General features: G+C 32.3%; 1 protein-coding gene across 1 annotated transcript in view; it reads right to left on the bottom strand.

Annotated features, from left to right (window-relative positions):
• Positions 1–5,926: 5,926 nt before the first annotated feature.
• Positions 5,927–14,079, bottom strand: part of LOC111047103 (poly(A) RNA polymerase gld-2 homolog A) — a gene marked incomplete at its 5' end in the record, with an annotated part of 35,711 nt that continues 27,558 nt past the window's right edge. Inside the window, 2 exon segments of the mRNA XM_039442511.1 lie at positions 5,927–10,075; positions 13,923–14,038. Coding sequence (XP_039298445.1) covers positions 9,900–10,075; positions 13,923–14,038 — 292 coding nt within the window.

Here is a 14,079-nt window from a genome sequence, read left to right as displayed (position 1 = left end):
AATAAATTACTCCCTATAAAAATGATAGGTACGGTACCTACTTTGTGATGGTATTATCCCTGTCTTAATCATTCACTTTACATGTAAACTATTCAAAATAATATTGTGTATTTTTTCAGGTATTTTCTGTTGAGTTTATGTTCTCAGGCTTTTAAAATAATTTAAATTTTTAGGTACCTTTTTTCAAATATAAAGTTAAGTGTTGTAACGTGATTATGATATCAATTATAAGATATATTATTATGAGATATTATTATATTATATTATTATAAGATATCAATTAGGCCTATAAGATATAAATTATGATATAGATGTTATTAGTAGCTGCGTTTACACCAAAGCTATTAACAAAATGTTTGTTAAATCTCACTTACCGTTTTCCACTTTTTAGGTTACCTATTTATTTTGTTTTTAGGTTAATAGACGATGTTGTTTATCTCTATCAGCTGTCATTTTGTTTTAATGTCTGCAACTCACTGCCTTTTGTATCGCAGTTGAGAATTCATGGCTGCTTGTAGTTTTGTTTTTGTCTCAATTTTGTCTTTTAGATATTTTTATAGATGAATAATCCATATTCACTTTTTGCAATCATTCTCAATTATATTTTACAAATAGATTGTCTCTCATTATATTAGTGTGATCGTCAGTTATGTGTTGACAGTATTTTGAATCACATAGTCATTTCCTTTTTTGTTGCTTTTTTGGTTATGAGCCTAAACTGTACTTCATTCTTCCGGCTTGTTCCTGTCTCTTGTGCACTAACTCTTTGTAGTCCCAAATGTTTTTTCAAAACTTCAAGTATTTCTATGAAGTATGGTCACTGTTAGCATTGATTTCGGCAGATCAATCTGCACTATACATCTCGCCGTTCACCGTTTCAAAATTGATTCATTAGTTTTTGATTCATCTCCATTCCAAGTTTTCATGTGCATCATAACCTTGCGCAGTGTACATGAAACTTTTCTTCAGTGTTGACTTCAGTGTTGAAACCTCTTCATTCATTCAGTGTTCAATCCAAATTCATCTTATGTTTTTGATCTTACATCTAGCTTGCAATTTTGGATTTTTTGCAATGCTACTCATTGAAGAATCGATTCCTTCTTTCACATCGTCTTGTATCTGTTAAAGCTACTACCGTACGTTCGGATTCAATCTCACCATTGCCTTTGGAGTGTCCTCGTCGGAGTTTCATCGGTTTCTCATAACAGTGAGGGGTTCACTGTTGTCAGCCTAGAGTCGTCCTGGATTCCTGCTGGTCTCCAGAATCTTGGTTTGAGGTTCTCATCCTGATCTGCACCACCTGTGTGGACACGCTGGTGCTCGTCTCCACCTGCTGTTGCTTCAAACTTTCTGAGCTAAGTCCTATATTTAACATTATTGATATTTTCACATCACGTCAACTGTAGCAAAATATCCACTTTGGTTATAGATCTTGTGCTATCACTTCTAAATTGGATATTTTGAGTTTAAAGTACATTTGCTCTATCTTCCCAGACTTGTCTTAATTTATCAGTGAATCTTATATTCAATATTATCTCAATATTCAGTGAATCTTTTTAATTGAGTGTTTTCCACTAATTTTGAAGCTTTCATCTTCCATTGGTGATTGTATCCTTTTAGTTTTTAAAATTGACAATAATTAGTAACCTTCATTTTGAATAATTGTTATTTGTTTTTCAATTATTAATTCACATATTAATGTATTTTCATTTTGATTTCTAAAAGTTTAAATAGTTTCAAACTCATTCAATCATTTTGCTTATCTATAAAGTATTTAATCTCATGATTTTAAATCCATATTGTCTTATTGTAAATCAATCTTTAAATATTTCAAAGTATTGAAAGTGTTTAAACATCACTCCTTTATCTTGTCATTATTTAAATTCAAGCAAGCAATTAGAAACATTCTTTAAGGCTACTTGTATTCTACTAATATTGTATTTTTATTAGTTTCCTTTGTGTCAGTTCATCAGTCTCTTGATTCTTGCACCTTTGCAGATCTTGTCTTTTGTATAGATTATTATCCTAACTTTGTGACTACTCTTTGTTCAGCTTATTCATTCTAAATTTATTGTAGAACTTTGGTAATCGTTCATCATTCGTTTGATTTTGAACTTTCTCTTTTTCTTATAAAACTTTTCATTAAAAATTTTGCAAATTCAATTTTTAATTACTCTTGTATTTGTTACTTGAGCACTTTTCAATTTGAGCATTTTAATTGTGATTTTTCAATATTTAGTAACTTTCATTATTCATCAAGCCTGTTGTTTAATTTTGGGTTTAATCATTAACTATTCTAAATTTCTCAGAGCTTTTTCAGTTATTATTTTCACTTCAAACATTTTAATTAAACTTGATTATATTCAACCTTTCATTTGGTATTTTTTATTTCAATCTCAATCCTGAGTTACCATTTGCTGTACATGCCAATTTACTTTCATTCAATAGATATAGATAGATGGATCTTTCCTCCTTTCAAATTTATATGTGGATTTTGTTAGTCTCTGATTACTTTACTAAATTTCATAACCTACAAATTCACCCCTTTATACAGTCCACTCTTTTGCTTAGACAAATTTCACAATGTTAATAACTTAATTCTCATAGATTCTATTAGATTGAATGGAACTTGACAAACACATATGTTCATCATGTGTATGATAAGTTATGTTCAATCTAATAGAATCTATAAGGATTAAGTTATTATCATTTTGTTAATAACTTTGGTGTAAACCCAGCTTAATATTCGAAAAATACTAGTATTGTTTGTATATGATTAATTGATATATTGTGCCAGTTGCACAAACGCCTATCAAATTTTAATCGTGATTAAATTCTACAATGACCAATCAGAGAAGCCTTGAGCCTTCTCTGATTGGTTCTTGTGGCATTTAATCATGATTCAAATATTTAACAGGCTTTTGTGCATCTGGGTCATTATTTTATAATATTATATATTGTAGTTATTACAATGTATAATATTTCCACAGCCTTTCACTTTGTTAGCTCTGCCAGATGCTTCAAAAATTATTAAAAATAGTTGAAGGATGGAAATAAAGTAAAAACTGCATTAGATCAAAATAATGCTAATTTAAAATAAATAATAATCTCATGGCTTTTATTGGTGGGGAGTTGCTGACGGAAGTTCCACCTTGCCTGTATACATCATTTGAGCTGTCAATGGGCCTTACGACTGTCATACTTCAGCCAGGACCGACAGTTTAACGTGCCCATCCAATAACACGGGAGTGGCCTGTTCAAAAAGTTTTTGCTCTGAGCAGGATTCGAACTGGGGATCTTTAAGCTGCTAAGCAAGCACTCTATCCACTAGACCATGGATCTCTCCAGATCCAATTGCTAATTAATATGAAATCATTATATAGTTGAGGTCTGAATGTATTTCACTGATGTTTGCAGACAATAATCTCCTCAAGCAAACCGTATTCAATAATCCCTATTATTTCAATTTTTCAATAATATTAGAGGGCTCAACTGTTTTCAAATAGACGAATGAATAACTTGGATTACATCTGTATTTTTCCAGAATTTGATGAGTAAAATTGTAGGAAGCATGTGTTATGTAGGAAACAGGATGTAGGAAACATCCATTTAGCTCTCTTCATCAGCAATGGTGGGAAAGGCTAGTTTCACACACATCGATTTCTGGACAACCAATTTTTTGGCATCCTTATATGAATTCTACCAGATTAAATTAATGGAACTTGACAAATATCGTCTGTTCAATCTAAATATTGGGGGACCGAGCTTAGCTATGGAGTACAAAAGCATAGGAAATTTGTAAAGAACGATTGAATTTATAGTTTATATTTATTCATTCATTTTCTCAGTCGTACAATTATTTTTACAGTTATATAAGGAGGCACAACAGGCTTATGCCCAAAACTGTCCCTTTTCAAATTTATACTACAGTCCAAATCAAAATCTGGGTTAAGCTATTATCACTCATTAAAATTACAATTTATTCACACTTCAAAAAACAAACTCATCATAAATTACAAAAATAGATATACTATGAATTCGATTTAGAATGATATACTCTGTTTGCTACAATATTTGTTTTTATTATTTTAATTATTTATTTACTTATTATTCTACAAAGGCGACTTTCTAGAAGTATTTTAAGCCTAGGTGATGATGATGGGATGAATGATAATACAATGAAGGTAGAGTTATGAATGAATTATAGGTTATGTTATTTACTTGAATCACTGAACTCTACACTAACGTTAGTATAGAGTTCACTGACTTGAATTGATTTGAGTTCACCTTTCAGTCCAGAAATAAATAAACTAGAAATTTTGAATTTGATTTGATTAAAAACCGAATATAATAGAATGATTACATTCAATAAACTCTCAGAACTTGAAAATATTGAGTTATTGAAAAATTTTGAACCAGAAATAAAACACAAACTAATACACTATTTTAATATACTATGTGTACTATCCTGCACTAACAGCCAATAGTAGCTACAAATAGTAATTATTTTAGACTTTCTGAAGTAAATATGATTTCTAAAAAAAATATAAATAAACAAAAATACGTTGTGATCAGCTGGATGATCCCACACACATGCACTCGTTCACTCTCATCCATTATGGTATTGACAGACAACGAAATTTCCAGCTGTTTTTCCAAGGATGAAATATCCTTTTAATGACCTCCAGCGAGCTATCCCAGGGATGAGACCTTGTGCAATCAAATTTTCATATCATAAACCTACTTTGTTTAAAATCTCGTGAGAATCGTTGGAGCCGTTTTTGAGATCCGGCGACATACAGTCATATAAACAGAAATTGCTCGCTTAATAGGATTAGATCAATCAGATGATGTTTGTGAAGCTCTGCTCAATCCAATAGAATCTATAATGACGGCAAAAAGTTGTATGTCCAAAATTCGATGTATGTGTATAACTGGCTCAAGGTGTCAACGCATTCAATACAACATAAACTTGCAAGAAAAAAAAACTTGAAAAGGTGAGAATAATCTCTATATAATTTACTAGAATAATATACTATAAGATAGTGAGGTCCACGTTTTAATGGCAGTGTTTGATTAGCAATGGTATATTGCTATCCTTGTCTATCTTTCAACAAAGCAGATAGCGTTATCTTATTCTCACTTTGCTCTGTAGCCAGATTGGTTTTTAACAATGTATAAAAATATGATTAATTAACAAAATTTGTAATCTTCATTATGAAAATTCATTGAAAAAAATAATTTATTGCTTGATAAAATATAATTGATTACTTTAAACGAGAATGAACAGTTAATATTACCATAGAGAAACAATAGCATAAGTAGATATTCCATGGTATAGGGAATTTATGTCGCAACTTTTACTGTTATCTCAAGCCGGTTTCTGTCTATTATTGTCGAATTTTACTGTTTTGTTGGGGTGAGAGTGTATTAACGGCACAATATGAGAGACTACCAGCGTCACACAGCTTCACGGGAAAGAATTACATGAGCTATCGGCTTGAGATAACAGTAAAAGTTGCGACATAAACGCCCTATACCATGGGATATATTCTTATTGTTTCTCTATTATATTACATCAATAAACCGCAGTATCAGTTACCCTCCAGGCATTGACAAGACAGAGGATCGGCAACGTTTTTCTGTTATCTTTCTCCACTGCCATTATAACGTGGACCTCACTATATAATAATCTCTATAAAAATGATTTCATAATTAATTTTCATAGTTAAGATGAAATATTTTGTTAATTAATTATTAATTCTACATTGTTGAAAGACGATCTGCCAACAGAGAAAAGCAAGAAAGAGATAGTGCTATCCGCTTTGTTGAATGATGGACAATGATAGCAATACCATTGCTAGTCAAACACTGCCTTTATAATTTGGACCTCGCAATTATGTTTCCAAATAAAATGAACACATTCTGTTTTAACAAAATATAATTTTATTGAAAATTTACAAAACAGGAACATACAGAAATTAAATGGAATTACCTAGTTACAGAATTGAATTTTAAATCTTCAGTTTTTCAAAACTATTTAATTTACAAAAGTTTTCAGAAAATAATAATCATTCTATATTTTATTTTATTAATCATTCAAGAACCAGGTTTTTGTGTTGTATAATCATTATAAATTATTTTGTAATTACATTTTCGAATCATTGATTACCTATTTTTATCAACACTTCCTTGTGTACATTTTACTTCCCTATGAAAAATTATTTGATTTGAAATTTCATTCCTTATTTTTTCATCAAATCAATTTCTGCAAATCAGTCAGATATTTTTCAAGTCATTATTTTGGGATTCAATGTTGAATTTATAGTCTCTCCATACAAGACTCAAGCTACATTTACACCAAAGTTAATAACTTAATCGTTATAGATTCTGTTAGATTGAACTTATCTTATCATACACATGATAAACATAAGTGTTTCACAAGTTCCGTTCAATCTAATAGAATCTATAAGGATTAAGTTATCAACATTTTGTTAATAACTCTGGTGTAAACCCAGCTTTAGATTTGTTCTCAACATAATATTGAATGGATAAAATATTTTCCAATAGAGATTAAGGCTCGACTCACACCTATATGCGACTCAGGTCGAGAAGAGACTCGACTCTAGAGGTGAGCATGTGTTTCCAAATGGTGACACTCAGACGTACCAGTCGATTCTAGTCTCCGCGACGTCACCATTTGAAAACACATGCTCTCCACTAGAGTCGAGTCTCTTCTCGACCTGAGTCGCGTAGGTGTGAGTTGAGCCTTATGGTGACAAAATAGTTTTAAAACAATAAAACTGTATTTATCTCTCAATACTGTTATTATAAAGTATACTTGCTTGATACAACACAATTTTATTAAATTTTCAGTAGCTTATTTTTCTCATAATTCAAAAAATATCAATTCCTTCAAAGTATTCAAATTCATGTGTCTTACCTCTTGAATTATGAAACTACTAATAAACTAGGTCCATTTTTTACTTTCAATTAAAACTGATAATTTCTTCATAGAAGAAGATTCTACTTTGCTTTTTTCCTCGTCAACTCTTTATATGTGACTTCTTAAGCTGCATTTACACCAAAGTTATTAACAAAATGTTAATAACTTAATCCTTATAGATTCTATTAGAATAAGCATTACTTATCATACACATGATGAACATATGTGTTTGACAAGTTCCATTCAATCTAATAGAATCTATAAGGATTACGTTATTAACATTTTATTAATAATTTTGGTGTAATCACAGCTTTATAATTTTCAACATAATTTGATTAGTCATCAACATAACTAATGTTATTAGTTAACTAATCATGTGACACCTTTACAATCTGAAACCTTGTTTCAAACAACTAAAAACATATAACAATCCACTCATTACAAAGTCTTCTTTAAATAATAATCTAATACTAGTATTAAAAAGCCTTCCATTTTTTATATATTTTTTTGACTCTTTCATCAATACAAATTCTTCAATATAAAATACAATAAATAATAATGAAATCCTAGTATAAAAACTTCTCATTTTTTTCAAAATTTTCAAACTTTTCCCTTAGAAAATCGAATACAAAATACTCTTAACAGAGATTAGCCTCTCCTATCTCTCAGAATATTTTTTAATCAAATCCTTGTATAAAAACCTCTTTTTTCAAATTTTTCAAACTTTTTCTCTAGAAAATCAAATACAAAATGCTCGTTACTGAGATTTTCTCTTCCATCTCTCAAAATACATTTTCTGTGTAGCCTAATAGTTCATTCACATTAATTTAGAGAGTTTCTGTTGTCATAAATTCCTCCTCATTATATTAATGTTCAAGAACAAAAAAAAAACAAACAAACAAAAATAATCCACATATTGATAATGAAACCTCGCACAATAAGGCTGTACTATGAACTGAGACAATTAAATCATGATGCTTCAAATTATATATACCATAACATTTCAACAATCTTTAAAGTTTCAATAATCTATGTATAATTCTATTATCTTTCACAACGATTGCTTCAAATATATTTCAACAATTTTTCAACTTCCAACGATATCTATTCATAATAAATATGTATCATTCACAACGGTATATTATCATAGAGAAACAATAGCGTTAGTAGGTATCCTATGGTAGAGGGCGTTTATGTCGCAACTTTTACTGTTATCTCAAGCCGATTACTGTCGATTTTTACTGTTTTTTTAGGGTAAGAGTGTATGAACGGCACAGTATGAGAGACTACTAGCGTCATAAAGCTTCACGGGAAATAGCTACGTGGACTATAGGCTTGAGATAACAGTAAAAGTTGCGACATAAACGCCCTATACCATGGGATATTTACTTATGCTATTGTTTCTCTATGATAATATTATACTCTCAATAACCAAACCATCTTTTGAATTGAATACAATACGTCTCAAATATCTTCTTTTTTCAATCAATTATTATCCTACCATATATACGATTTTCAAAACAATTTTCGAGAATTTTCTCTCTTGTATAAAACGAGTTGAGACTTGTTGAGAATATCAGTGTTGTCAAATTTTGCTGAGTTTCAATATTTTCATGCTAGCCCATATGACAAATATGAATATTCAAATATAACTTTTAAATCTATTAGGTTCAACTCACACTTACGCGACTTAGGCTGAGAAGAGAGTGGACTCTAGTGGAAAGCATGTGTTTACAAATGTTGACAGTTGCAGAGACTAGAATCGACTGGTCTGAGTGTCACCATTTGGAAACACATGCTCTCGACTAGAGTCGAGTCTCTTCTCGACCTGAGTCACGTAAGTGTGAGTTGAGCCTTAGATTCGAATTGGCAACTCTATTATATTATTTAAATATAATTTTAAAACTTGTAAACTATAAAATATGGATGTATTCAAAGTGGCAACTCTATATATTTAAATTTGAAAATTTAAGGATATCAAAATCAAATTGGGAACTCTATTTGAATATTACTTTAAAATTGATAAAATATAAAATATGTATATAAAATCGAATTGATAACTCTCCACATTGACAGTGTTCTCAAGTTGAATAAATCCTGTCATATGGACTTGCATTTAAACCTTTTTCAGGTCTCTTCTGAATTCTTTCTACAATAATCTTTTTATAAGCCCCACAATCTTTATATCTGTTCCAAAGTCTATGCAAATGTTCCAAAATCTTTTCACATGTTCCAAAATCTTTTCATATGTTCCAAAATCTTTTTAGGTGTTCCAAAATCTTTTCATGTGTTCCAAAATCTTTTCACATGTTCCAAAATCTTCTCATATGTTCCAAAATCTTCTCATATGTTCCAAAATCTTTCCATATGTTCCAAAATCTTGAAATATCCTCCAGATCTGTTCTATGAACAATCTTTCCAACTGGTCCAAATTCTTTCTATATGTTACATGAACTCCTTATATGTTCCAAATTCTTCTTACCTGTTGTACTATCCTCTCATATATGTTTAATTTTATTTTATCAGTATAATTTTCCCATCTGTTATACAGTATCACAATCCTCCACAGAACCTTATGAGTCAATTTTTTTTCCTCTGCGAGCTCAGTTCGGAAAAAGTGATGATGTTTTGAACTTACTAACAGCAAACGACATAACCTGTACGCAACAAACATATTTTTGATGTTATACTATCCTCTCATATAATTATGTTCCACAATTTTCCCATCTGTTATACAGTATCACAATCTTCCACAGAACCTTATGAGTCAATTTTTTTTCTCTGCGAGCTCAGTTCGGAAAAAGTGATGATGTTTTGAACTTACTAACAGCAAACGACATAACCTGTACACAACAAACATATTTTTGAGTTGGTTTTTATTGTTTTATCATATTTTTTCTGCTTTCTTGTGGGTTGAATTAATGTTTTTTGTGAGATAGTGGTATGTCTACCACTATCTGTTAGTGGTATGGGGGTGAATCCAGCCGTTACCTAGGTCAAGTCTGAAGATGGAGTCGAGTGTCCCGGTGGCATTTAGTGCCAGGGAGGTCTGGTGGATAACGTTGCGGATTTTGTCGAAGGATTCCGGGTTGTTGACTGAGCGTGCAGTGTTGGTCAGGTCGAACGGTTCTGTAACACAGGATTACCAAAAATCGATCAATTGAATATAGATAGAAATTATTGAGATATTGCATTTCTTCAATGTTGTTTTCCATCACGAACTGCTTATTATTAAATCACTTTTTGCTATTGAAAAGAACGACTTGCAGTCAGAATTTTGTACAATAAATGAATATTATTAATCCCTCAATATAGGAGACCGAGCTTCGCTCTAGAGTTCAAAAACATAACACATTTATTACAAAAGAAGAAATTATAATAACATTCATACAGAAATGTTCTATCTAATCACAGTAAATTGAGATTAATTCCCAGAGGAATGCGAAAATTTCCTTCACAAAGGCTCAGTTGCACAAAAACCGGTTGAATTTTAATCCTGATTAACTCCATGTGAACCAAATCAGAGAAGACCATTTCAAAAAGATGGATCTGCTGGAATTAATAAGGATTGAAAATGACCCGGCTTTTTTGCAACCAGCACTAAGTACCTGATTGAATGATTACAAAAGTTCAACAGCTGAGTCATAATTTTGATACAGTCCCATACACATGAACTCGCTCACTCACTTCCATCACCAACAGACGACGAAATAATTATTATCAGATGTTTTTTCAGGGATGGATAATAATTATCCTTTTAATGTCCTTCAGTGAGTTTTTCCAGGGATGAGACCTAGTGCAATCGAATCTTTATATTATAAACCTACTATGTTCTGAATTTCGTGAGAATCGTTAGAACCGTTTTTGAGATCTGGTGAAATACAAACATTTAAACATCTAAACATATAAACAGAAGTTGCTCGTTTAATAGTATAGGATAGATATTTCGGCAGGTCCTTGTTGTAAGGAAGATGGCGGACCTGCCGAAATATCTATAAGGGATTAATAATTCATTTATTGTACAAAATTCTGACTGCTACTTTTTTAATAGCAAAAAGTGATATTGCATTGATTCAAATGCGAATGAATTAATAATCATTATTGAATAAGAATCCAAATTAAATTTTGTGAATCACCCCGAAGACTTCTGCTGCTGCAAATATTGACAACATGGTAAACAGCTAGATGGAAATTGGATGAGACCTACTATCCAATAATTATTTTGGATAAAAAAATAACTGGCTTATTGGTTAATACGGCTTTATTGTATAGAAGGAGAAGGATGAGGAGAAGGAAAAGGAGAATATGGAGAAGATGGAGAAGAAGGAGAAGGTGGAAAAGGATAAGGAAAATGAGGAGATAGACAAGAAGGGGAAGGAGACGGAAAAGAAGGATGAGGAGTAAGAGAAGATAGAAAATATTGAGAAGAATGATGATGAGGAGGAGGAGGAGTGGGAGAAGAAGGAGTAGGAGAAAAATGGGGAGATGGAAAAGATGGGGAAGGAGACGGAGAAGAAGGATGAGGGGAACGAGAAGATGGAGAATAATGAGAAGAATGATGAGGAGGAGAAGAGGTAGGAGAAGAAGAAGGAGGAGGAGTGGGAGAAGAAGGAGTAAAGAGAATAAGTAGGTGGAGGAGGAGGAGAGGAAGGAGTAGGAGGAGGAGGATAAGGAGAAGGAAGAGGAGGAGGAAGCAGTAGTAAAAAATCTATTTAAATGAGAAGAAGAAGGAGGGTGATGATGGAGAGGAGAAGAGTAAGATGATGGTCATGAGGGGAAGAAAGAGGATGGGGAGTAGAAAGAGGAGGAGGAAAACAGGAGAAAAAGAAGAAGAAGAAGAAGAAGACAGGAAAAGTAGGAGACAGGTGATGAAGAAGGAGTGAACAAGAGGAAGGAAGAGGAAGAGGCTGGATAAGAAAAGATAAGGGGAGGTGGAGAGAAAGAAGAAAAAAGAGGAAAAGTGGGAACAGGTGATGAAGAAGGAGTAAACGAGGGAGATCAAGAGGAAGAGGCTGGATAAGAAAAGACAGGGGGAGATGGAGAGAAGGAAGAAGGAAAAGAATGATGAAATAAGAAGAAAAAACATAGAGGAATATGGAGCAGTAGATGACACTTGGGAGCAAATTAATGTATCATTTAACTTACTTTAAAATCACTCCACTTATATGGGCTACATTTGTTCAAATTAATAAAATCAATATAAAAACTTGTAGTACCCTTTATTAAAAACTCCAATAGTATCTTTTGTAACAAGGATGGGAAGGGCCCTTTTGCAGGCGAGAACGATGTTTCTAGTCGAGGCGTTAGCCAAGACTAGAATTTCATTCAAGCCCTGCAGAAGACATTCACGTTCAAGTAACTTACAATGTTTTTGTCATAATAATCTAGAAAAGAATAATTGAGAAATATAAAACATTACCTGCTTGTGCTGACATTACTACATGCATTCTATAAACATAACCTAGTCTACAAATTCCAAATTAGGAATTTCTTGATTGTAGTTGACAAAACTTCCACCTGGAGCGCTAAAAGACGGTTTTTTGTACCAGATTTGCTGTTCTTAATTCGGAACTAGGAAACATACTCGACTGTAAAGGGAACATATGTTTTTATTACAGTATAGTATGCTGTAATGAGAATCATATGTTCATTTGTTCTACAATCAGCTGTTTACCGGCTCGATTTCATGGATGTAAAACAGCTGAAATTGAATGACTGTGACAAAAAAATTTTATGTCTTTCAATTTCAGCTGTTTTCCATGCATGGAATCAATCCGGTAAACAGTTGCTTGCAGAACAAATAAACATATGATTCTCAGTACAACATACTCTACTGTAGTAAAACCATATATGTTTTCTTCACAGTCGAGTTTGTTTCCTAGTTCCAAAATAGGAACAGCAAAACTGCTACAAAAAACCACCTTCAGCACTCCAGGTGGAAGTTTTGTCAACTTCCACAAAATTCCTGATTCAGAATTTGTAAACTAGGTTATGTTTATAGGATGGATGTAGTAACTTTAGCAGGTAATGCTTTCTATTTCTCAATTATTCTTCTTTAGATTATTATGACAAATAATAGTGTATGTTACTTGAACGTGAATGTCTTTTGAAGTGTTCAAATGAAATTCTAGTCTCAGCTAATGCCTTGACTAGAGACATCATTTTCAACTGGCAAAAGGCCCCTTCTTGTCCATGTGACATGAGATACTATGGGCCGGTTTCCGAGCTTGGGATTTGGCTAAGTTCTAGACTTTACAGCTGTAGTCAGAAAATTATCTCTCCAAAACATGGTGTAGTCACAGTTTTTATAAGAGTAGTCGGAGTTTTTATTTCCTCATTTCTATATTTGGAAACATTTTGAAACAGAAAAATTCAACAATAAATAAAATAAAGAGGAAATAGAGTAAAGTTTCAGCTATTTTGAATTATTTCATTCAATTTCGTCATGGAAAAATGTTTTCAAATATAGAAATGAGAAAATAAAAACTGCTACTACACCCCGTTTTGGAAAGCTAATTTTCTGACTCCAGCTGTTTAAAGTCTAGAACTTAGCTAAATCCCGAGCTCGGAAACCAGCCCTATATTTAGAAGTTCGAATGCTAGCACTTCCATGGAAAAGATATGAATTTCCTCTGGGTAAATTTCCCCTGAGAAAAGTTTATTCTTCAGTCATCTTCTCCCCTATATCTTTACTATTTCTCAGCTAACATCTCGACTAGAGACATCATTCTCACCTGCAAAAGGCACCTTCCCATCCATGTGACATAAGATACCATACTCAGAAGTTTGAATGCTAGTGCTTCCTTGGAAAAAATATGAATTTCCTCTGGGTAAATTTCCCCTGAGAAAAGTTCATTCTTCAGTCAACTTCTCCCCTATATCTTTATTATTTCTAGGCTAACGTCTCGACTAGAGACATCATTCTCGCCTGTAAAAGGCACCTTACCGTCCTTGTGACGTAAAATACTATATTTACCTTCTATGCAGAGATATTTCCAATGATGCGGCTCGTTTTTGGAAGTTCTGACTTTGCGGCACTCTTCTATTGGAACACAGCAACCTTGGCGCACCGATATCGCATAGCGACGGTAACTGAAATCACAAATTTCAATTAAAATTTGTTTCCAAATTCA

Source organism: Nilaparvata lugens, chromosome X (genome assembly GCF_014356525.2).
Source record: "Nilaparvata lugens isolate BPH chromosome X, ASM1435652v1, whole genome shotgun sequence".
In the NCBI taxonomy this organism is placed as follows: domain Eukaryota; kingdom Metazoa; phylum Arthropoda; class Insecta; order Hemiptera; family Delphacidae; genus Nilaparvata; species Nilaparvata lugens.
Note: the sequence above shows the minus strand (reverse complement) of the source record. Positions and strands in the feature narration are given on the sequence as shown.